The sequence below is a fragment of the Theropithecus gelada genome, chromosome 9 (genome assembly GCF_003255815.1).
Source record: "Theropithecus gelada isolate Dixy chromosome 9, Tgel_1.0, whole genome shotgun sequence".
NCBI classification, from domain to species: domain Eukaryota; kingdom Metazoa; phylum Chordata; class Mammalia; order Primates; family Cercopithecidae; genus Theropithecus; species Theropithecus gelada.
Genome location: NC_037677.1, coordinates 14,150,423 through 14,173,830, shown reverse-complemented (window position 1 = coordinate 14,173,830; position 23,408 = coordinate 14,150,423). Strand labels below are relative to the sequence as shown.

Below are 23,408 nucleotides of genomic sequence, written 5' to 3'. Positions count from 1 at the left end.
ATTAGCCAGGCCTGGTGGTACCACCCTGCAGTCCCAGCTACTCAGGAGGCTGAGACCGGAGGATGGCTTGAGCCCAGGAGTTCCAGGCTACAGTGAACTATGATCATGTCACTTTACTCCAGCTTGGGTGACAGAGCGAGACCCTGTCTCTAAATTTTTTCTTTAAATAATAAAATAAAATGGTCCCAAGCATAGTGCTGCATGAGTGCTGGCTGGTTCTTCTGAGTGCAGGAGGGCTGTGCCAGGGCTTGCAGAGAAAGTACATGTGTTAGATGGGTTTCATTCAGATGTGAATGATAGTGCTGTGGGCCATGATTTAATGTGAGTGGGTTAGTATATATTTAATATATATTAAATAAGGTGTATTTGAACAGAAACACACATAAAATAAGGCAATGTGTTAACTGGTTGGTGAAAGTGTTGTCACCTAACCGTGTATTTCCCCAAGGAGCCCCTAGTATTCACTATTGCAGTGTTGGTGGTAACTTTATAAAACATAGCTACTATGAATAATGAGAACTGACTGAACTCATCATATTTTGAAAGCTTCTCACTGGGCAGATAACATGCTAGAACCTTATTTAAATGAATCCTAATTCTCAACCCTGTACGCTTAGTATTATTACCCCAGTTTATAGATGGTAAAACTGAGGGCTAAACAATTTGCCAAAGTCACTACACTACAGAGAGGTGAGGCCAAGGCTGAGTGCCACGTAGCACTATTGTTATCTTTCCTTTTTGCTAACACTTTTTTTTTTTTCCTTTTTTCTAGATACAAGGACTTGCTTTGAGGCCCAAGGTGGAGTGCAATGGCATGATCATGGCTCACTGCAGCCTCGACCTCCTGGGCTCAACTGATCCTCCCACCTCAGCCTCCTGAGTAGCTGGGATTACAAGCATGCCAACACTTGGTTAATTTAAAGACATTTTTGTAGAGATGAGACTCTCTATGTTGCCCAGGCTGGTGTTGAACTCCTGGCCTCAAGTGATCCTCCATCCTCGGCCTCTCAAAGTGCTGGGATTACAGATGTGAGCCACAGGGCCCGTGCTGACCACCTGCGTTTAGTGAACTCTCCCACTTTGGCATCTTGTACACTTCAGCCCCTGACTCCCAGCTGGTTTCTTTGGCCATGGGTTGAACACAGTACTCCCCACATCTTCTCTCTACTCCACATACACATACAGAAACCCCATCGGCGCTGGGATGCTCTTACAGAGACAGTCGGGAGTTGATGCCCAGACACCTCCACCTTCTGTGCTTCCCTTACCTCTAGCTAGCTTCACATAGCCATTGGAGTTAGGATTTCTTTTCTTTTTTGAGACAGAGTCTCACTCTGTCACCCAGGCTGGAGTGCAGTGGCGCAATCTGGGCTCACTGCAACCTCTGCCTCCTGGGTTCAAGTGATTCTCCTGCCTCAGCCTTCCAAGTAGCAGGGACTACAGGTGCCCGCCACCACACCTGGCTAATTTTTGTATTTTTAGTACAGATGGGGTTTCACCATGTTGGCCAGGCTTGTCTCGAACTCCTGACCTCAAGTGATCCACCCGCCTCGGCCTCCCAAAGTGCTGGAATTTACAGGTGTGAGCCACTGGGCCTGGCCAGAGTTAGGATTTCCAAGTAAAGCAAAATGTCACCTAGCAGGAGAGAGGAAAAAAGGAGAAAGAGAAAAAAGACAAGGAATGGGGATGGGGTAGACTTCAAGGTGGAAGAGCAAAGGTGACCAGGATGAGAAGGGAGGTGGGTGGGCGTGGGCTGCTCAGAAGATGCGCTGAAGGGTGGGACCAGAGGAGCTGACCCTGAGATGCACCTGTCACTGACACTGGGTCATTCTTTACATTTCAAAATCATTTTCACATCTCTGGTCCCATTTTGCATATCACAGTCACTGTGAGTGGGTGAAGAACACATTCTTTTTTCCTGCTTCACTGATGAGAAAACTGAAGCATGAAGAGCTCCAGTGATTTGCTCATGGTCATGCAGTGCTAATTTATTCTGCATTTGGGACAGGCTATTTCTAGCACACAGCAAATTCAGTAATTGCTTTCCTGATATTTCATTTTTTTAAAAAAAGCCAATACCATAAGCAGTCTATTAGGAGACAAATTCTCCTTTATTTTATACACCCTGTGACTATTTCAATATTTTTACTTAACTACAATTTCTCCAATTTCATTGCTCATGTCGGAGCATTTGACTAAAATATAGCAAAACCACTGTTCCTTTCAAGGGGGTCAAAACGTTTTCCGTGGATGGGAGCGTGTCATGTGAGTAAAGATGAAAGTAGCTTTGTTGCACTCTTCTGGGAATCTTTCTAGGGATATTACTAAAGTCAAGAATAGATCAGAAATGAAGAAAAGATGGGGATATAAAGAATAGCTTTCATGGAAAATTGAAATCATTCCTTTTCAAGTTTACAATTTCCACCCTGATCATAGCTCCCCAACCCTGCAGGATGGGTTCTTCCCAGATATGAAGGTGGCTGCGGCGATAGGATTTTGATGCAACTGTGATTGATGTCAGCAGGTCCAGACCATGATAGTTCATGACAAATTTAACAGACATTTATTAAATAGATTCAATGGGAACAGCTCCAGGCTAGATGGGGCTGGGCGATACAAAGGGAAGATGTAATCTGTGAAGGTCGGAGGTGCCAGTGAGGGATTGAAATACCATGGATATGGGTTGTCATACACCCACTTCACACCAGTTGCTCTTATTCTATGCCATCATTTCACAGAAACCTCCCACAAATGCCGAGTGGAATGGCATGATTCTCCTTATTGCAAGATGAGACTGTCTGGAAGGATCCAGTGACTTCCCCAGTGAGTTGGGGACTGCCCCCAGCTTTGCACCCAGGCTTTTGTCTCTAAGGGAAGAGCTGTCACTCACTGCACAGGAAGCAGCAGGAGAATAACCAAGTCACGGTCTAAAGTTGGGACACCCGATTGAGATACAGATTTCTGCCTGCACCCATGATACAGGAATTCAGAATAAGGGTGAGATCCTTGTGGGCTCGTGTGATGGTGGCATGGCGATTCATGCTTGATTGAGAAGACAAAACATGAACACTTCTTTAAGACAAAACATGAACACTTTAAGGGCTTCTTGCACAAGTGAAGTGGTTGTGGAAATGTTTTCAAGGAGCAAATGCCTTTTTAATAGAAAAATTTACTTGACTAGTTAGCAGAAGTTTTTCTTTCTTGGGTTAAAAGTAGTTGCTGCTATTATATCCTGAAGCATCTGGCTGTCCTGATGGGGACACATGAGCGCTGCCACAGGCCTGGAATATCCCACGCGGGTAAGAATAGCCCACAATAAGAGATGACTGCTGCTTGCTCTGCTGGTCACTGCAGTTGTCAGGAATGTTTTGCCTCAGAGGCTTAGGGCCGTCTCAACTTGGAGACAGAAAAACCCATCTCCTACTCCTGGCTCAAAGCTTTGCTTTCTTATCTCCAGCTCACACCTTTAAGTCTTTTGTAATTAACGGACATTTATCCAGGCGAGGATTTTTCCACCACCTTGGAGAACACGCCCTCCAGTGTCTCCTGCAGCCTGGAGCCTGTGACATTCTGGAAGCATGGAAGGCGTGGACTTGCTAGGGTTTCTCATCATCACACTAAATTGCAACGTGACCATGGTGGGTGAGTATTGGGACCGTCTCCAAACTCCCGCGCAGTTTTTGTTTCCATTGCCATGGTGGAATTGAGTCCTTCTTTAAGGGTCCAGGTATTTCCTCATTTTCAGTGTGCAGGCACCAAGCTGAAAGTTCACCCACTGCCAAAACAAATGGCTGCTGTGCCTTTCTGGAGGAAAGAGAGCTGAGGCTTCTATTTTTTTAGAATGGTTCCGCGGTTCCTCTGTCATGTAAGGGTCTTGCGTGTGACATTGTTCTCTCACAGGCCCTCCTGTGCTGACACTGGGGTGCTGACTCCCAAGACTGGAGGGGTATTTGTGTGCAACCCTGGTGTGGCTACGTTACCAGGAAAAGGCACAGAACAGCAAATGTGAATGAGAAAGTGATCCCTTTAGGTTTTATCCTGGAAGCTTAATTTTTGTTTTTGTTTTTGGAGACAGAGTGTTACTCTGTCACCGAGGCTGGAGTGCAGTGGTGCGATCTCAGCTCACTGCAACCTCTGCCTCCCGGGTTTAAGTGATTCTCCTGCCTCAGCCTCCCGAGTAGCTGGGACTACAAGCACATGCCACCACGCCTGGCTAATTTTTTGTGTGTTTTTGGTAGAGACGGGGTTTCACCGTGTTAGCCAGGATGGTCTCGATCTCCTGACCTTGTGATCCACCTGCCTCAGCTTCCCAAAGTGCTGGGATTACAGGCGTGAGTTACCATGCCTGGCCTGGAAGCTTAATTTTTAAGGAGTAGCCATTTCTCTTGTGCACTTTAAACCAAATCCCAAGTTTAGTTATTTTTTTAACAAAGAAAATAACAGATTTTTGTTTAATGTAGATGACTCACATTTTCAGAGAGGTATGGGGGTCAGCAAAGGATGAATATATGCCAGAGATGTGGTTGATACTTTCCCGGCTCATTGTTTTGTAGATTTAGACAAGATCAACTTGATGTTAAAAGTTCAACTCAATGACTCATCACGTAGTGATATTATTCTTTGTTTGACTGTCTTTATTTATTTATTTTTGTTTTGTTTTGTTTTTCTGATGTCAGGCGATGTTTCTCTCATTTCAAAACACAATATTCACAAGTTATTTTGGCTGAGTTTTAAACACGTTTCGAAACAGTTGGTCGGTGCCATGAAAATAGGGCTTGACAGTTATTTTGGTTTCCCAGCTTGGTGTCACTCAGTCACCATACATTGAAGAAGGACAAGCCTCATTCATTCTTAATAGCTGGAAAAGGGGAAGAGGAATTCTGAATGATTAAAAAATCTGAACAATGGAATGTCCATAAAGAAATTCAATTTCAAAGGCCATAGACTAACATTAAATACAAGCCCTGTGATTAAATAGAGATCCCTGGACTGTTGTCATAAGTAAGAAGATTTACTGAAATCAGCAGCTCAAATTGGCTATACACAGTTACAGAAATATGCCAACCTCTTTTAAAAGGCTTATTCTCCTAAGAAGAAAATGTAAATCTTATTTACATCATTAATTTGCTCAGCCAAACTTTCTTTCTGGATCTGTCAGTCCAGGAGACATTACCAAAAGTCTGAATTAGCAGACAGATTAAAACACTTTTAATATAATGCTTTTAAAAAATCTGCTCATCTTGAAGCATCTTACAAACAAGGATGTTCAGTGCTCAATAAATACTTGTCAAATGAACTACCTGATACTCTTGCTGTGAGTAAAGACAAGCTGACAGGTGTGGTGGCTCATGCCTGCAATCCCAGCTACTTAGGAAGCCAAGGCGGCAGGAGCACTTGAGGTCAGGAGTTCAAGACCAGCCTGGGCAACATAGCACGACCCTATGTACAACAAACAAACAAACAAACAAACAAACAAACAGAAAACTAAAGACATGCTTACTGACGTCTCAGTTCCCCAATCTCAGCCCCAATACAAACTTTAAAACTGTTGTTCAAGGCAGTGTATTCCGGGGTGATGAGGCTATGCCTGCTTCCTCTCTTCCAGGAAAGCTCTGGTTCGTCCTCACCATGCTGCTACGGATGCTGGTGATCGTCTTGGCGGGGCGCCCCGTCTACCAGGACGAGCAGGAGAGATTTGTCTGTAACACGCTGCAGCCGGGATGCGCCAACGTTTGCTATGACGTCTTCTCCCCCGTGTCTCACCTGCGGTTCTGGCTGATCCAGGGCGTGTGCGTCCTCCTCCCCTCCGCTGTCTTCAGCGTCTATGTCCTGCACCGAGGAGCCACGCTAGCCGCGCTAGGCCCCCGCCGCTGCCCCGAACCCCGGGACACGGCCTGCGGGCAAAGACGCTGCCCGGGGTCCTGCAGGGAGCGCGGCGGCCTCGAGGTGCCCGACTTCTCGGCCGGCTACATCATCCACCTCCTCCTCCGGACCCTGCTGGAGGCAGCCTTCGGGGCCTTGAACTACCTTCTCTTTGGGTTCCTGGCCCCAAATAAGTTCCCTTGCACGCGTCCTCCGTGCACGGGCGTGGTGGACTGCTACGTGTCGCGGCCCACGGAGAAGTCCCTGCTGATGCTGTTCCTCTGGGCGGTCAGCGCACTGTCTTTCCTGCTGGGCCTCGCGGACCTGGTCTGCAGCCTGCGGCGGCGGATGCGCAGGAGGCCCGGACCCCCGACGAGCCCCTCCATCCGGAAGCAGAGCGGAGCCCTTGGCCACCCCGAGGGACGCCCGACGGACAAGGAGGGTGGGCGGGAGCAAGAGGGGGCGCCTGCGCCCCCGGTTGCACGCGCCGGAGGGGAGGGGGCCGGCAGCCCCAGGGTTACATCCAGGGTGTCAGGGCACACGAAGATTCCGGATGAGGATGAGAGTGAGGTGACATCCTCTGCCAGCGAAAAGTTGGGCAGGCAGCCCCGGGGCAGGCCCTACCGAGAGGCCGCGCAGGACCCGAGGGGCTCAGGATCCGAGGAGCAGCCCTCAGCAGCCCCCAGCCACCTAGCGGCGCACCCTTCCTGCAGCCGCCTGCAGCCCCCTGACCCGCCTGCCAGCTCCCTCGGTGCTCCCCACCTGAGAGCCAGGAAGTCTGAGTGGGTGTGAAAAAAACAGCACCTGGCCATGCCCCGGGGCTCACGCCTGTAATCCCGACACTTTGGGAGGCCCAAGCAGGAGGATCGCTTGAGAATGTATCTCCTTGCCCAGGAGTTTGAGACCAGCCTGGGCAACATAGTGAGACCCTCGTCTCTACAAAATATCTAAAAATTAGCTGGGCACAGTGGCTGCCGCCTGTAGTCCCAGCTACTTGGAGGGCTGAAGTGGGAGGACCATTTGAGCCTGGGAGATTGAGGCTGCAGTGAGCCAAGATCATGGCATGGCACTGCACTGCAGCCTGGGGAACAGAGTGATATTCTGTCAAAAAAAAAAAAAAAAAAAAAGCACAATGCAGAGCTGAGAGAGCCCAGCTGTCCTTTGCACACGGGAATGCCTGTGCCGATGCACACTCACTTTAGCACCTGGCAGAAGGGCGAGCTGACCTGGGGACACACGGACATCACAGGAGATATATTTTCAGTACGGATTTAATTTAGATAACACTTTTTTTTTTTTTTTTTTTTTGAGACGGAGTCTCGCTCTGTCGCCCAGACTGGAGTGCAGTGGCCGGATCTCAGCTCACTGCAAGCTCCGCCTCCTGGGTTCACGCCATTCTTCCGCCTCAGCCTCCCGAGTAGCTGGGACCACAGGCGCCCGCCACCTCGCCCGGCTAATTTTTTTGTATTTTTTAGTAGAGACGGGGTTTCACCGTGTTAGCCAGCATGGTCTCGATCTCCTGACCTCGTGATCCGCCCGTCTCGGCCTCCCAAAGTGCTGGGATTACAGGGTTGAGCCACCGCGCCCGGCCTAATTTAGATAACACTTTTTTATTTTTTTTAAAAAGCACATGACATTCAATGTCCCAGCAAAACTAAAGTGATGAACTGGAGTCGGCTTTCTGATAATGGTGAGATGGTTCTGTCGGCCACACTCTCCCGGTTCTGCTATCAAATTCTTTGCCATGTATTTCATGTAAGGCATGTTTTCTTCCGTTAGTATATTGATGTTTAATATTTTCTAGTGAATTATGAGGTTTTTTTTGTTTTTGTTATTCTGCTTTGGATGAAAGAAACATCTGTTATGTGTGTCATAAATAGAGAGACATTAAACTTCTCCTAACCCCTTAATAAAATTGTATTAGTTCATTTCATACTGCTATGAAGAAATACCCGAGACTGGGTAATTTATAAAGAAAAAGAAGATTTTTTGTTTTGTTTTGTTTTTTGTTTTTTGAGTTGGAGTCTCACTCTGTCACCCAGGCTGGAGTGCAGTGGCGTGATGCTCACTGCAAGCTCCACCCTCTTGTTTCACACCATTCTCCTGCCTCAGCCTCCCGAGTAGCTGGGACTACAGGGGCACGCCACCAGGCCTGGCTAATTTTTTGTGTATTTAGTAAAGATGGGGTTTCACCATGTTCGCCAGGATGGTCTTGATCTCCTGACCTCGTGATCCACCCATCTTGTCCTCCCAAAGTGCTGGGATTACAGGCATGAGCCACTGTGCCCGGCAGAAAAAGAAGTTTAATGGACTCACAATTCTACATGGCTGGGCAGACCTCACCACAATCATGGCAGAAGGTGAAGGAGGAGCAAAGTCACACCTTACATGGTGGCAGGCAAGAGAGCATGTGCAGGGGAACTCCCCTGTATAAACCGGTCAGATCTTGTGAGACTTACTATCGTGAGAATAGCAGGGGAAAACCCGCCCCATGATTCAATTACCTCCTACCAGGTCCCTCCCACAACACACGGGGACTATGGGAGCTACAATTCAACTTGAGATTTGGGTGGGGACACAACCAAACCATACAAAAAATTAATGCTGATTGCATTATAATATCATGCTTCATACATCATTGTGTTAGAGCAGAAATGACAAATGCAGAAAATATGGCTAATAAACAGTTGGTTTGAGGGGGGCATCGTATACTATTCCTGTGTATGGGTGTAAAGTGCACAAGATGTAGGATGAGTTGTCCCTGTGTGTGTATGCTGGGTGGCTGTCTTCACTGCATAGAGGGAGTGCTTTTGCTGTAGAGGAGTGACCATAGATTTGTCACAAGTTTTTTAGTTCAGGCTTTGTCTGTGCCCTTTAGAGAGTCATACAATTCAGACTTCCCTGAGAATCTTCATGTTCCAGTGGAGAAGATGAAAAAAACCATGGGTATTGTGGAATGCACAGTCTGTGTTTATGAATTTTGTGTAGCAACAGACAACTGCCCCAAGTCTTGGGCTGGGCTTCTGATCCAGGCCTTTCTGCACTGCTTAGCATCATTCTAGCTTTGATCTAGGTGCTGCCCAAGTTCAGGTGTGACGTCCAAGTTTAGTGCTGGCTGAAATCAGGCAGGTGGGAGGATACAGTAGAGCAGATATTTGCTATGGGACGAGATTAATCTGCTCACCCTAATCAAGAGAGGAAAGAGGCATCTGCATGTAGTTCAGAAATAGATGACTATTCCCTGGTTTCCAAGTATGGAAGGGCTGAGGAGCGGCACCACCCTTCACTCCAGCAAATAACAAAAAAGGTGAACCAACTCCTCATCAAGACGATGGGCACTTTGACTCTTCTAAAGAAGACCTTGACGATGAAATACCCTCAAACATGGAGAATAACAGCCTGCTTGGTGTATCTGCAGGGTATCAAGGCAGTTGGTCCAAACTTTAAACAAAAATCCCAAATTGGTTTTGGCATAAAGCTATTTGAATGTATGTGCCCATTTTAATATATTATCTCCTCCTCTCTCTCCTCTCTCTTTCTCTCACTTTTGCTCCTTAAGCCACTGAAAGCTGTGAGCCATGCCTCCGACCCCTGTCTTCAATATTTAGATCAATGTCTGGCACATAGTGGCTGCTCAAAAAACTGTTTTGTTTTCTTTTTTTCATCTGATATTCCCGAAGCATTCAGGGGCAAATCTTGTTGTTCCTTGTAGTGTCCAATTCTGGTGGACTTCCCAAGTCTCTCTAAGTCTTCCCAGTCTTATAGAGATAAAGGATTTCTTTATTTCTTTCTCCTTCCTTCCTCCCTCCCTCTCTTCCTCCCTCCCTCTCTCTTTTCCTTCCTTCCTTCCTTCTTTCCTTCCTCCCTTCCTTCCTTCCTTTCCCTTTCCTTTCCTTTCCTTTCCCTTCCCCTTCCTTCCTTCCTTCCTTCCTTCCTCCCTCCCTCCCTCCCTCCCTCCCTCCCTCCCTCTCTCTCTCTCTCTCTCTCTCTCTTTCTTTCTTTCTTTCTTTCTTTCTTTCTTTCTTTCTTTCTTTCTTTCTTTCTTTCTTTCTTTCGTCTCTTTCTTTTCTTCTGATCTTCCTTCTTTCCATTTTTGAGGCAGGATCTTGCTCTGTCACCCAGGCTGGAGTGCAGTGATCATGGTTCACTGCATGAGCTCCCTCTGGGACAGGTAGGGTAAGGGGGAGGGTAAGGGGCCCAGGGTAGGAGATCCGGGCTCTGGCCTCACGCCCACCATTGCCTAGCAGGTCGGTCCCTCCCCTGGGCCCCTCATGATGAGAGGCCCTGACCAGGGGATTCTTTAGTGCTCTACGAGGGTCAGACTCTGTCAGTGAGATGTGCGGTTGTCAGTCACCTTAGCATTAACAGGGACTCATTTATGAGGCCTATCCAGCTACCTGCCTGCATGCAGGTTTTGATCAGATGAAAATGGTAAGAACAATAGAGGCCTGTGTGTCCTCAGAGGAGCTGCCATGGCGAGGATGTAGAGAAAAGGGAACTCTCATTCTCTGTTGTGCACTGTTGGTGGGAATGTAAATTAGTACTACCACTATGGAGAACAGCATGGAGGTTTCTCAAAAAACTGAAAATAGAGATACAGGATCCAGCAATCCCGCTGCTGGGTATGTACCCCAAAGAAAAGAAACCAGAATGACAACGAGATAGCTGCACTCCCATGTTTATTGCAACACTAGTCACAATAGCAAAGATTTGGAAACAACCTAAGGGTCCATCGATTGATGGATGGATAAAGAAAATGTGGTTTATATGCAGAATGGAGTACTATTCAGACATAAAAAAGATGAAATCTTGTTATTGGCAGCAACATGGATGGATCTGGAGGATATTATTTTATGTGAAATGAACCAGGCACAGAAAGACAGATGTCATAGGCTCTCACTTCTACGTGGGAGCTGAAGAAGTGGATCTCATGGAGGTAGAGAGTAGAGTGGGGGTCACCAGAGAAGGGGAAGGCGAGGGGGCCTGAAGGGAAAAAGAAAGAATACAAATGCACTTATTACCACCAAGGTGTACACTGAACAGTGATAAAGATGGTAGATTATGTATGTCTATTTTACCTCCATAAAAATAAATGTTAAGAAAAGAAGAGCTGTCAAAACAGAGACAGGGATCCCGTGGAAAGTGGGGGCAGATGGTCCGAGCACGAATCCTCAACTTCATATTCTACTGAGTGATGACTGAGAGTTGAGTGGACAGACCTGGGGGCCACAGAAGACATCTGATGGGACCCTGCCCTGTGAGGAGCAAGGTGGCGGAAGAGGCATTGCCTGTCTTAGAGCTTGGCTGGCCATGCTCACGTCACCGTGACTGTGCTGTGAAAGGTGCTAATGCAGGTGTCCTTCTTTCTCTTCTCTTTGCTGTCACACTGGGTGCTGAAGATCTCTCCTAGTTTTGTAACTTAGGTTGTGAAGCCTTAAATATTTTTTCCAGTCCATGGCCAGGTGTGGTGGCTTGCGCCTATAATCCCAACACTTTGGCAGGCCAGGTGGGTGGATCACTTGAGGTCAGGGGTTTGAGACCAGCCTGGCCAACATGGTGAAACCCTGTCTTTTTTTAAAAAAGACAAAAATTAGCTGGGCATGGTGATGGGTGCCTGTAATTCGAGCTACTCAGAAGGTCAAGGCAGGAAAATTGCTTGAACCCAAAAGGCAGAGGCTGCAGTGAGCCGAGATCATGCCATTGCACTCCAGTCTGGGCCACAAAGCGAAAGTCCATCTCAAAAAAAAAGAAAAAAAAAAAAGAAAACTTTTTCCAGTCCTTTAAAGGGAGAGGGAAAAAATCTTCGACTATATTCAAAAGGCTAAAAAATAAAAATAAAAAACAACAAACAAACAGTAGAAAATCATGTGGCTTCCATCTTCCTTTTCAGACTTCAATCTGTGGCTTTGCATGTTGACACCGAATGATTGAAAGATGGCTCACAGGTCTGCATCCCTCCCACAGACAGTTAAGGAGGATCCTATGGCTTAGGGCAGAGACAGTGTGCAAGTTAATGTAACTGCAGCTGCAATAACAGGCAAACCCTGATTTTAGCCACTTAATGCAGACGAAGCCTCAATGAGTACAAAGTGTCTATTCCTGATGTGAGCAGCTCTGATCCAGGTGGTGACTCAGGGACCGCTCCATCCTGTGGCACCAACATCTTCTGCCCACGTTGCTGATTGCTTTTGGGGAGGACAAGAGGGGCTCCCTAGGCCTGGCCTCAAAATGGCACTGGCCATGTTCTCTAACTAGAACTCAGTCCCAGCTGCAAGGGAAGCTATGAAAGGTGGCTTAGCTACGTGCCCAGAAAGAGGGAGGAAAAGTTGGGGTGAACAGGGAGCCAGTGTTTGCCTAAGGCAGCAATTATTATCTGGGCACCTTCCCTGTAAGAGGCGTTTAATAAATCCTAGTGACCAACAAATTGATCTCTACGGAAAGCTAAGCAGGGCCATTGGCTCAGGTCCTCAGATGATGATGGAGAGAAAAGAAAGGAGGTGACAAGGATAAAGACAACTGACTGAATTAGGCACAGAACCCAAATCTCTCATATTGAGGGACTGTCCTCTTAATTACAATCATTTTAAATAAAAAGGGATCTTAACTGGTTTAAGTGTGTGCACATTTGGGTTTTAGTTGAGCTCTTTGGTCTTTGCACAGCACAAAAAGCTCATGAGATAATTGGCATCTAACTTTCCAGGGACTTTAATTCAGAAATCTCTTCCCAGGGCAATCTGCGGGTGGATTCTAGTGTGCAATTCAAGCTCTGACCTGACACGTGCAGCTGGCTACCTGCAGAGACACAAATGAACTATTATGAAGATCACTGAGATTATGCTTATAAAGCAGTTTGTGCGTAGCCAAGAACAGCATTTACAGAATTAACAGATGTGACTCTGTTTGGGTAGGATGTTGCAATCTGCTGAGGGAACCTATTTTGAATCTTCTGAGTGTAATTTTGGTTTCAGATAAGAAGTGCTGAGGAGGGGGTTGCTTTACAGATGAGGAGAGGGGACACTGGATTTCTCCAGCACAAATTTGCTGAAGATCCTCTACGATGTACACACCTCCCACCGTGGACCCCAACACTCCAGCTTTAGGAGTGAGACCGGCAGCAGAGTCTAGTAAATCTCACCAACTGTATTTTGGCTGTGCTGTGGGATAAATGTTTCCTAGGGACAAAACAGACAGCTTTCCCCCTGCATTCAAAATGTATGCATCCATATGTCTGCTCCCTCCTGTCCACCATAGAGCAAACCTCTTTCTCCGGGAAATTTCTAGTTGAGCTCCATCTCTGTGACCTGAGAGGGGCAGTTGGGAGGGGCGCACAGCAGAGCCAAAAGAAGGGACTACATGCTCCGTTAAACTGAACCTGGATGAAAGGTGTTTCGTGGAGAATCCAGGAAATTAAAAGCCAATGGACAAACTAGATTTTGGTAAAAAGAGTTTCCTTCTTCCCCAGGTGGGTGAAACAGAGAAGTGCATGACATGTTTAAAAGATCAAATGATTATAGAGAGCGCACCCAACTGGCATGACCCTGCACCTAGAAGTTAATTTTTTGGTTCTTTTTCTTTTTTTTTTTCCTATGGAGCTAAAAAACAAAACAAAACAAACAATCAACCTGCCAGGCACAGTGGCTCATGCTTATAATCCCAGCACTTAGGGAGGCTGAGGTGGGAAGATTGCTTGAGCCCAGGAGATCAAGCCTGGGCAACATAGCAAAACAAAACAACAAAACAAAACAAAACTTGGCCAGGCTTGGTGGCACGCACCTGTGGTCTCTGCTACTTATGAGGCTAAGGTAGAAGGATCTCTGTAGCTTAGTTTGAGGCTGCAGTGAGCTTCAATCGTGCTACCACACTCCAGCCTGGGTATTAGACAAGACCCTGTCTTAAAAAAGAAAAAAAATAATCGACTTATCACATGAGCACCAGCAACCTGTGGTGGGAAGAGTTTTAGCAAAAGGTCATTGTCTCAGTTCTGCCTGACTCCCCCAACTCCTGTGAACCTTAATCTCAGTGCTGAGATGGGCAGATCACAGCTACCTTACTTCGTGGGCTTGCTGGGAAGTTCAGATGAGATGGTGGATGTGGAAACCCCTGAGAGGAACATAGCCATGTGTCACCGTAGGCGCTTCCTAGGCTGCAAGATCACCAATGCTTGGGCAGATCACTGCAAACGCTTCTCTTTGGGAATGTGTGATGTACAACGCTTGCTTGGGGGAGAAGGATGTCCACAGACTTAGGGCATCGCAGCCTCCTTCCTGCACCCTGTCTTACCAGCAGAGGCCTCTCTTGGACCATATTTAAGATGCAGTATTTATAAGCTCCAAAATAAAATGTTAATTAATTCTGGTGGTACCTCTTGGCCACGTTCATGAGCTTATTCTTTCCATTCTTCTTTCTTATTTCTCTCTCCCCAGAAAAAGTAGGATCTAAGAATTCTCAGCAATCGATCTGGGAATTCTAGTAGGTGACTTTGAATAGCAGAGGGGGTAAGAAAGTTGGGGATAATGGAGAAATTGTGGGCAAGCTGGCTTCCTGGGAAGGGACTAATTGAACAAGACAATGATTTATGCTTTCGGGGTTCAGAGGCAGCTTGTTAATTTGAATTATTTTCTTTATTTTTGCCCACAAGTGTTTGATTGTCTTTTTCCCTGGCTTTTCACATGATCAGGCTGCAGGCTGCAGAAGGGTGGCTTGTGCTGCAGATTTGTAATAAAAGATGACAGCTGAGACAGACAGTGGTGGAACCGGTAGATCTTGCACACCTGCACGGTGTGGCTGCTCGGGAGGCTGTCTAGTGGACCTGCCAACAGAGCACAAATATTCTCTCTTCCTCATTTCAGATTCCTCCTTCCAGCTGTTTACTAAACAGCTACAAAAACTCCCTCTTGGCTGTAACTTGTCAAATAAAGTCCCTGCAAAGTGATATGATTTTCCTCCCCTCGGTTTATGAAATGGTGTGTTATTTTACATTTGAGAAACTTCCCCCCTTTTCTTGTTGCTTTAGAAAGTTAAAGTGCTTTTGGCTGGGCACGGTGGCTCACAACTGTAATCCCAGCGCTATAGGAAGCTGAGGCGGTCAGATCACCTGAGGTCAGAGGCTCAAGAGTAGCCCGGCCAACATGGGGAAGGACTCTGTCTCTACTAAAAATACAAAAATTAGCCAGGCATGGTGGTGGGTGCCTGTAATCCCAGCTACCTGGGAGGCTGAGGCAGAAGAATCTCTTGAATCCAGGAGGTGGAGGTTGCAGTGAGCTGGGATGGCACTATTGCCCTCAAGCCTGGGTGACAGAGTGTGACTCTGTCTCAAAAAAACAACAAAAAAAAGTTAACGTGCTTTTGATCTCAGAAATGATATTTGAGAAGCAATTAAATGTCTGTCAACTGGTCTTCCTCACCTGGGATATTTGATCCAGAAAAAAAGCCTCAGGTGTTATTTAAGTTTAAACCAAGCATATTTAGTGCTATTCCTTCAGAAATGAAAATTCAGTAATTTTATAGATGTAGTTTGTGGGATTGGCCATTTTAAGGAAAAATTTTAAAAGTCTTACGCTAAAACAAGTTCATCAAATTTTGTTGTATGGCCAGAATGGTTCTTTAGAGAGAAGTTAATAGAGTGGTTAAGACGTGCATTCAATGGGGCTGAGTGCAGTGGCTCACACCTGTAATCCCAACACTTTGGGAGCTGAAGCGGGAGGATTACTTGAGGTCAGGAGTTCAGGACCAGTCTGGGCAACATAGCAAGACCCTGTCCCTACAAAAATAACTACAGAAAGCAGCTGGGCATGATGATGCACACCTGTGTTCCCAGCTACTTGGGAGGCTGAGCAGGGAGGATCACCTGAGCCCTGGGAGGTCGAGGCTGCAGTGAGCTGTGGTCATGCCACTGTACTCCAGCCTGGAGTGTGCTCTGGAGTGCAGAGTGATACCCTGTCTCCAGGAAAAAAAAAAAAAGGTATCACTCAATGGGCCCAGGGTGTGGGGCTCACATCTGTCATCCCACCACTTTGGGACTTTGGGAAGCTGAAGTTTGAGGTTTGACTGAGGCCAGGAGGTCAGGACCAGCCTGGGCAGCATGGCAAGACCCTGTCTTTACAAAAAATAAAATAAAAAAAATAAAAGACCCTCCCTAGCTACACGGGAGACTGAGGTGGGAGGATTGCTTAAGCCCAGGAGTTTGAGCTATGATTGTGCCACTGCACTCCAACCTGGGTGACAGAGTGAGATCCTGTCTGTAAAAAAAAAAAAAAAAGACTTGCAGTCAATGCACTAGGAAATATTTTCATTGTCTCATTAGCTAAGGACTCTGCAAACATGAGCTTTTCTTTGTGTACTTTTATTTCTCATCTATAAAACAAAGATGTCATCCCTTCTACCTGGAAATATGAAATGATATTTCCTATCAGAATGTGGATTAAGGGGTTTTTACCCCTTTGGAAGTAAGATAAGCATAAACATTGAGGATGACTTAATTTGCATATTTGTTCAGCATCTTTGATATAGCTGATGCTTGTACAAGGCATGGGATAAGGGGCAAGAGAGTGATAAGGAAAGACTATGCATACGTTTAAGGATCTCTTTCTAAGAAATAAATGGGGACTATATGAAGGCAGCATATGACACAAAATTAAATTTCATGGCTCAGACTTGAATATTGAAATTTTTATTTTTTTGTAAGTCAGCCCACATTGAGTCAGACAGCAAAGCTTCTTGCATCAAGTAAAGGAACGGGGGCGCTGCCTGCATACTCTGCTGGGGCATGGGAGAAGCTGGGCTTTGGTGTTATCCTCCTATGCCCTCCTGTGATCCCGACTCCCTTGGGCGCCCCTCCCTCAGGTGCTGCCCCCTCACTGCCTGTCTAACCATGGCCCCTCACCCATACTGTGCCCCTCAGGAACCTCCTGAGCCCAAGTCCCATCATGGCGTCCTCAACTTGCCAGGGAGGTTGGTGACTGTACTCTAGTTCATTTCACACCTGAAAAAATGAAGGTCCAGGATGGCGATGTAACTCATCTAAAACAATCTGGTCAATTGGTGGCTAAATCTTCTCATTCCGAGCTGGTGTTGGCTCTAGAATTCCATTGCTCCAGGTTGCCTTCTTGAAGGTCATTGGATAGAAGGGATTACTGTTCACAATAGCTTGATGTATAAGCTTTCTAGGAGCATTAGCAAATTAACAGAGGGCTCAGGGGCCCAATAGAATGCATCTCTGTTTTTTTATTTTTTAGAGACAGGGTCTTGCTCTGTCGCTCAGGCTGGAATACAATGGCGTGATCATAGCTCCAATGCAGCCATAAACTCCTGGGCTCAAGTGATCCTACCGCCTTAGCCTCCTGAGTAGCTAGGACTATAGGCCTAGCTAATCGTTTTATTTTAAAACATTTTGCCCACTTTTTGATGGGGTTGTTTGTTTTTTTCTTGTAAATTTGTTTGAGTTCTTTGTAGGTTCTGGATATTAGCCCTTTGTCAGATGAGTAGATTGAAATAATTTTCTCCCATTCTGTAGGTTGCCTGTTCACTTTGATGGTAGTTTCTTTTGCTGTGCAGAAGCTCTTTAGTTTAATTACATCCCATTTGTCAATTTTGGCTTTTGTCGTCGTTGCTTTTGGTGTTTTAGACATGAAGTCCTTGCCCATGCCTATGTCCTGAATGGTATTACCTAGGTTTTCTTCTAGGGTTTTTATGGTATTAGGTCTAACATTTAAGTCTCTAATCCATCTTGAATTAATTTTTGTATAAGGAGTAAGGAAAGGATCCAGTTTCAGCTTTCTACTTATGGCTAGCCAATTTTCCCAGCACCATTTATTAAATAGGGAATCCTTTCCCTATTTCTTGTTTTTCTCAGGTTTGTCAAAGATGAGATGGCTGTAGATGTGTGATATTACTTCTGAGGACTCTGTTTTGTTCCATTGGTCTATATCTCTGTTTTGGTGAACAGACTTTTTTCAAAAGAAGACATTCATACAGCCAACAGACACATGAAAAAATGCTCATCATCACTGGCCATCAGAGAAATGCAAATCAAAACCACAATGAGATACCATCTCACGCCAGTTAGAATGGCAATCATTAAAAAGTCAAGAAACAACAGGTGCTGGAGAGGATGTGGAGAAATAGGAACAGTTTTACACTGTTGGTGGGATTGTAAACTAGTTCAACCATTATGGAAAACAGTATGGCGATTCCTCAAGGATCTAGAACTAGAAGTACCATATGACCCAGCCATCCCATTACTGGGTAAATACCCAAAGGATTATAAATCATGCTGCTATAAAGACACATGCACACGTATGTTTATTGTGGCACTATTCACAATAGCAAAGACTTGGAATCAACCCAAATGTCCATCAGTGACAGACTGGATTAAGAAAATGTGGCACATATACACCATGGAATACTATGCAGCCATAAAAAAGGATGAGTTTGTGTCCTTTGTAGAGACATGGATGCAGTTGGAAACCATCATTCTCAGCAAACTATCGCAAGAACAGGAAACCAAACACCGCATGTTCTCACTCATAGGTGGGAACTGAACAATGAGATCACTTGGACTCGGGAAGGGGAACATCACACCCTGGGGCCTATCATGGGGAGGGAGGAGGGGGGAAGGATGGCATTGGGAGTTATACCTGATGTAAATGACGAGTTGATGGGTGCTGAAGAGTTGATGGGTACAGCACACCAACATGGCACAAGTATACATATGTAACAAACCTGCACGTTATGCACATATACCCTAGAACTTAAAGTACAATAATAATAATTTAAAAAAAAAACAAAAAACATTTTTTGTAAAGCAAGTTCTCGCTGTGTTGCCCAGGCTGGTCTCAAACTCCTGGCCTCAAGCAATTCTCCTGCCTCAGCCTCCCAAAGTGTTGGGATTACAGGTGTGAGCCACCACACCTGGCCCAGAATGGATTTTTAATAGTGCTATTTGAGGCAATATAAAGGGTCTACAGGTGACCTATAGAATAAGAATAGAATTGGTTTTTGATGACGGATTATAGTGGCAATCATTTCTTGAAGTTAGACAGTTATGATAGAAATATAAAAACACAGAAGTTTAGAAATAATGCCCCATCCTCCCTCAATAACACATCAACCTGTTTCTATTCGTAGCCTCTTAGGTTTTAAAATTTATAGGTGTATTTGTATTATGTCCTTTCTGTGTTTTTCACTTGCTAATACATCGTACACATTTTTCATGGTTCTCCAGTCTTCTTTACTTACCACTTTGAATGATGGCAGGAGTCTATGAAGCGATGGCTCTCTGATCATCTCCCCCAGCCTCTGTTGAACAAAATACTGCCAGCCTTTTGATATTACAAAATAACACAGCATGGGTACACAAGATTTTCCCTCACATTTTGGATTATTTCCTTTAATAGTTTTCTAGAAATTTTTAATTTTTAAAATTTAGGAACAGTGTCTCTCTCTGCTGCCCAGGCTGAGTGCAGTGGTATGATCAAAGCTGGCTGCAGTCTCAAATTCCTAGGCACACACGATCCTCCTGCCTCAGCCTCCCAAGTAGCTGGGACTACAGACATGTGCCACCATCCCCAACTAATTTAAAAATAAATATTTTTGTAGAGATGGGGTCTTACTTACTGTGTTGCCCAGGCTGGTCTTGACCTCCTGGGCTAAGGGATCCTCCTGCCTTGGCCTCCCAAAATGCTGAGATTATAGGTGTGAGCCACTGCTTCCAGCCTAAAAAAATTTTAAGTTCACATACATTCTCAATGGATTATTAAGCTATTAATAGTGTCAACCACATGCAGATTACTCTTTGTTAAGCTGCCATAATTTCACAAGTTGATCTTGTGATGCGAAACCAGCAGGGTGCAGTGGCTTGTGCCTGTAATCGCAGCTACTCAGAAAGCTGAGATAGAAGGACTGCTGGAAGCCAGGAGTTTGAGACCAATCTGGGCAACATAGTGAGACCCCATCTCTCTCTCTCTCTCTCAAAAAAAAAAAAAAAAAAAAAAGGCCAGGTGCAGTGGCTCACACCTGTAATCCCAGCACTTTGGGAGGCCGAGGCGGGTGGATCATGAGGTCAGGAGATCGAGACCATCCTGGCTAACACAATGAAACCCCGTCTCTACTAAAAATACAAAAATACAAAAAAGAAAAAAAAAAATTAGCCAGGCGTGGTGGCAGGAGCCTGTAGTCCCAGCTACTTGGGAGGCTGAGTCAGGAGAATGGCGTGAACCCAGGAGGCGGAGCTTGCAGTGAGCCGAGATCGCGCCACTGCACTCCAGCCTGGGTGACAGAGCGAGACTCCGTCTAAAAAAAAACCAAAAATACAAAAAAACAAAACCAAAAAAAAAAAACCAAAAAAACCCAAAACTGCTAACCTTGAAGATGCTGTTTCTTTCTGGCGCTTTGTCTTGAACTTCAGAAACCTCCCTCCGAGTAGCCAGGGTACCTGAGCTCTCCCCAGTGAGCCTCAGTGACGTTTTCCACAGGTGTGTTTAACAGACTCATAGATGAAGCATGTTAATTACACATTAGTAATTAACCAGTTATTACAGTTGTTATGCTCACATGCTTGAGAATTTAACTTCAATAAGCTTCACAAATTGAGCCAACTTTTAAAGGTGCTTGATCAGCTAGGTGCACCTTTTACATTGTGATTTTTTAAAACATAATTTACCTTTCTGGAATACATTTCAATCCAGATTAAACTCAGAAACCCAAATCTACCATTCCAGCCTGTGCTTTCCCACTGCTCTAATGAAGAGATGGTCTTCCCATATTCCCCGGCCCCCTGCCGGATCTTCTCTGTTTCAGCTTCGAGGGGAGGAGGGAGGCAGAGTGGCCAGCGTCTACGGGAGGCAGATAACCAGGGAATCTGCACGGCTGTGTGACTGGCTGGATCAGGGGATGAGGGGCAGGAATGAGGAAGAGGGAGGAGAGCCTGGGTTAATTTTCTTGGTCACCAATTAACCTTGCCTGTATTAGTCCATTTGTACTGCTATAAAGGAACACCTGATGCTGGGTAATTTATAAGGAAAAGAGGTTTATTTGGCTCATGATTCTGCAAGCTGTATAGGAAGCATGGTGCCAACATATGGTATGGTTTGGCTGTGTCCCCACCCAAATCTCATTTTGAATTGTAGCTCCCATAATCTCCACATATCATGGGAAGGACCCAGTAGAGGTAATTGAATCATCGGGGTGGGTCTTCCCCATGCTGTTCTTGTGATAGTGAATAAGTCTGACGAGATCTGATGGCTTAATAAAGGGCAGTTTCCCTGTACACGCTCTCTTGCCTGCCACCATGTAAGATGTGCCTTTGCTCCTCCTTTGCCTTCTGCCATGATTGTGTAGCACCCCCCCCAGCCATGTGCAGCTGTGAGTCCATTAAACCTCTATTTCTTTATAAGTTACCCAGTCTGGGGTATGTCTTTATTAACAGTGGGAGAACAGACTAATATAGTCATATTCACCCAAGTAGCACACCCTGGAGGAGGAGATGGATTGCTGATAGTTTCTGGTTTGTTTTTTTTTTTATTTTTACAATTTATTTTATTACTATTATTTTTTAGAGACAGGATCTTGCTCTGTCACCCAGGCAGAGTGCAATGGTGTGACCATAGCTCACTGCAGCCTTGAACTCCTGGGGACATGTGATCCTCCCACTTCAGCCTCCTGAGTAGCTGAGACTATAGGCATGCACCACCATATCCAGCTAGTTTTTAATTTTTTTTTTTAATAGAGATGGGGTCTTGCTATGTTGTCTAGGCTGGTCTTGAATTCCTGGGCTCAAACAATCCTCCTGCCTTGGCCTCCTAAAGTGCTGGAATTACAGGCATGAGCCACCTTGCCCTGTCAGTTTCTGGTGTAGAAATGTCAAGGTGAAGTTGCATTTGGGGTATTTTGGAGGAGATGCTGAGTAGGAAGTTGGACTGGTTGAATCAGAGCACAGAGAGGAGTTGGGCTGGAGACAGATTGTGGAGTCATCACACAGAGCTGCTTTCGAGTCCTTGGGTGTGGCAGCCTCGTCTCCCTCTGCTTCAGACAACCCCACACCTCCTTGGTGACCATAAGGGACAGGGAAAGCAGGTGGCATCAGGAAGGATAGCAGGATCCCTACAATCACTCCTAGAAGGGTGAATTCTTTTGTTTTCCAGCTGAAGAAGATCTTATAGCAAAACTGCCCTGATTTATTTACCCCGTGTGGTGACTAGGTCAGTGGGATAAACAGCAGATCTGCGGTGTTTCTAAGGTTCTCAAGTATCTGTGCTGACATATTTCTTTTCTGTTTCTTTTCTTTTCTTCTCTTTTTTTTTTTTTTTTGAGACAGAGTCTTGCTCTGTTGCCCAGCCTGGAGTGCAGTGGCGCAATCTCTACTCACTGCAACCTTTGCCTCCTGGGTTCAAGAGATTCTCCTGCCTCAGCCTCCCGAGTAGCTGGGATTACAGGTGTCTGCCACCATGCCTGGCTAATTTTTGCATTTTTCATAGAGATGGGGTTTCTCCATGTTGGCCAGGCTGGTCTGGAACTTTGGACCTGGAGTGATCCTCCTGCCTCAGCCTTCCAAAGTGCTGGGATGACAGGTGTGAGCCACCATGCCCCGCCTATGCAGACATATTTCTGTTAAACTCCAAGCTCTTGTCCTGTGTTTCCTCTCCTCATACCACCCAGGTTTCCACCCACAATCTCTGAGGGATGGACGGTCTGGATCTGCCCCAGGTGAGCCTACAGAGCTGCCTCCTTCTCTGACCAAATTAGGTTCTCCCTGGACCCCTGTGTCCCTCCCTTGTATTTCTATGTCGTTCCAAGAGGGGAAGAGTCCGGTGTCCTATACTACGTTATTTGATGGAAAGAGCAGAGTTACTTATTTACTTAACTATACTTTTGTAGGCATGAATGAGTTGGTGTTAAACGGATCTTTTTTTTTTTTTTAAATACCATCCTTACGCTGTTGTTTCCATTTCTGTTGTTGTTGCCGGATTAAATTTACTTTTTTGGGAAATATTGTTTAAATTTCAGCATGCTAATATATACATATACATATACATATTTTTTGTTTGTTTGTTTGTTTTTTGAGACATAGTCTTGCTCTGTCTCCCAGGCTGGAGTGCAGTGGCACGATCTCGGCTCACTGCAACCTCTGCCTCCCGTGTTCAAGTGTTTCTCCTGCCTTGGCCTCCCGAAGTGCTGGGACTACAGGCGTGAGCCACCATGCCCGGCCGCCAATTTTACTCTCTAGACGCAAATGCACAAGGCATTCCAGGGACAGCTCATCAAGTCCTGGGAAGAATGTGTGGCCGGAGGGGCTGCCTAGTGGCTAGCCTTTTTGGAGACAATGGTCCAAGCCCCCAAATTGGTGCCATTCTACATTTGTGGCCTCTAGGAGCGCCTCCAGCACTGTATCCTCAGCTCCATGTTCCTAATTCATTTACTGTCTGAGCTTCCCACCATCCATGTAAGCCTCTTCTGCTCTTCTCATACCTTGGCAGGTGGCCTCGCTTCCTATGGACAGAGAAGACATTTGATGGGGACTTCTCTCTGCCCACCACATTCCACCCCATTCC

General features: G+C 45.8%; 1 protein-coding gene across 1 annotated transcript; it reads left to right on the top strand.

Annotated features, from left to right (window-relative positions):
- Window positions 1-3,405: 3,405 nt before the first annotated feature.
- On the top strand, window positions 3,406-6,965 carry GJD4 (gap junction protein delta 4). The gene is made up of 2 exons (XM_025397619.1): window positions 3,406-3,642; window positions 5,606-6,965. The coding sequence occupies exons 1-2, from the start codon at window positions 3,579-3,581 to the stop codon at window positions 6,652-6,654; spliced, it is 1,113 nt and encodes a 370-aa protein (XP_025253404.1). The 5' UTR covers window positions 3,406-3,578; the 3' UTR covers window positions 6,655-6,965.
- Window positions 6,966-23,408: the final 16,443 nt, after the last annotated feature.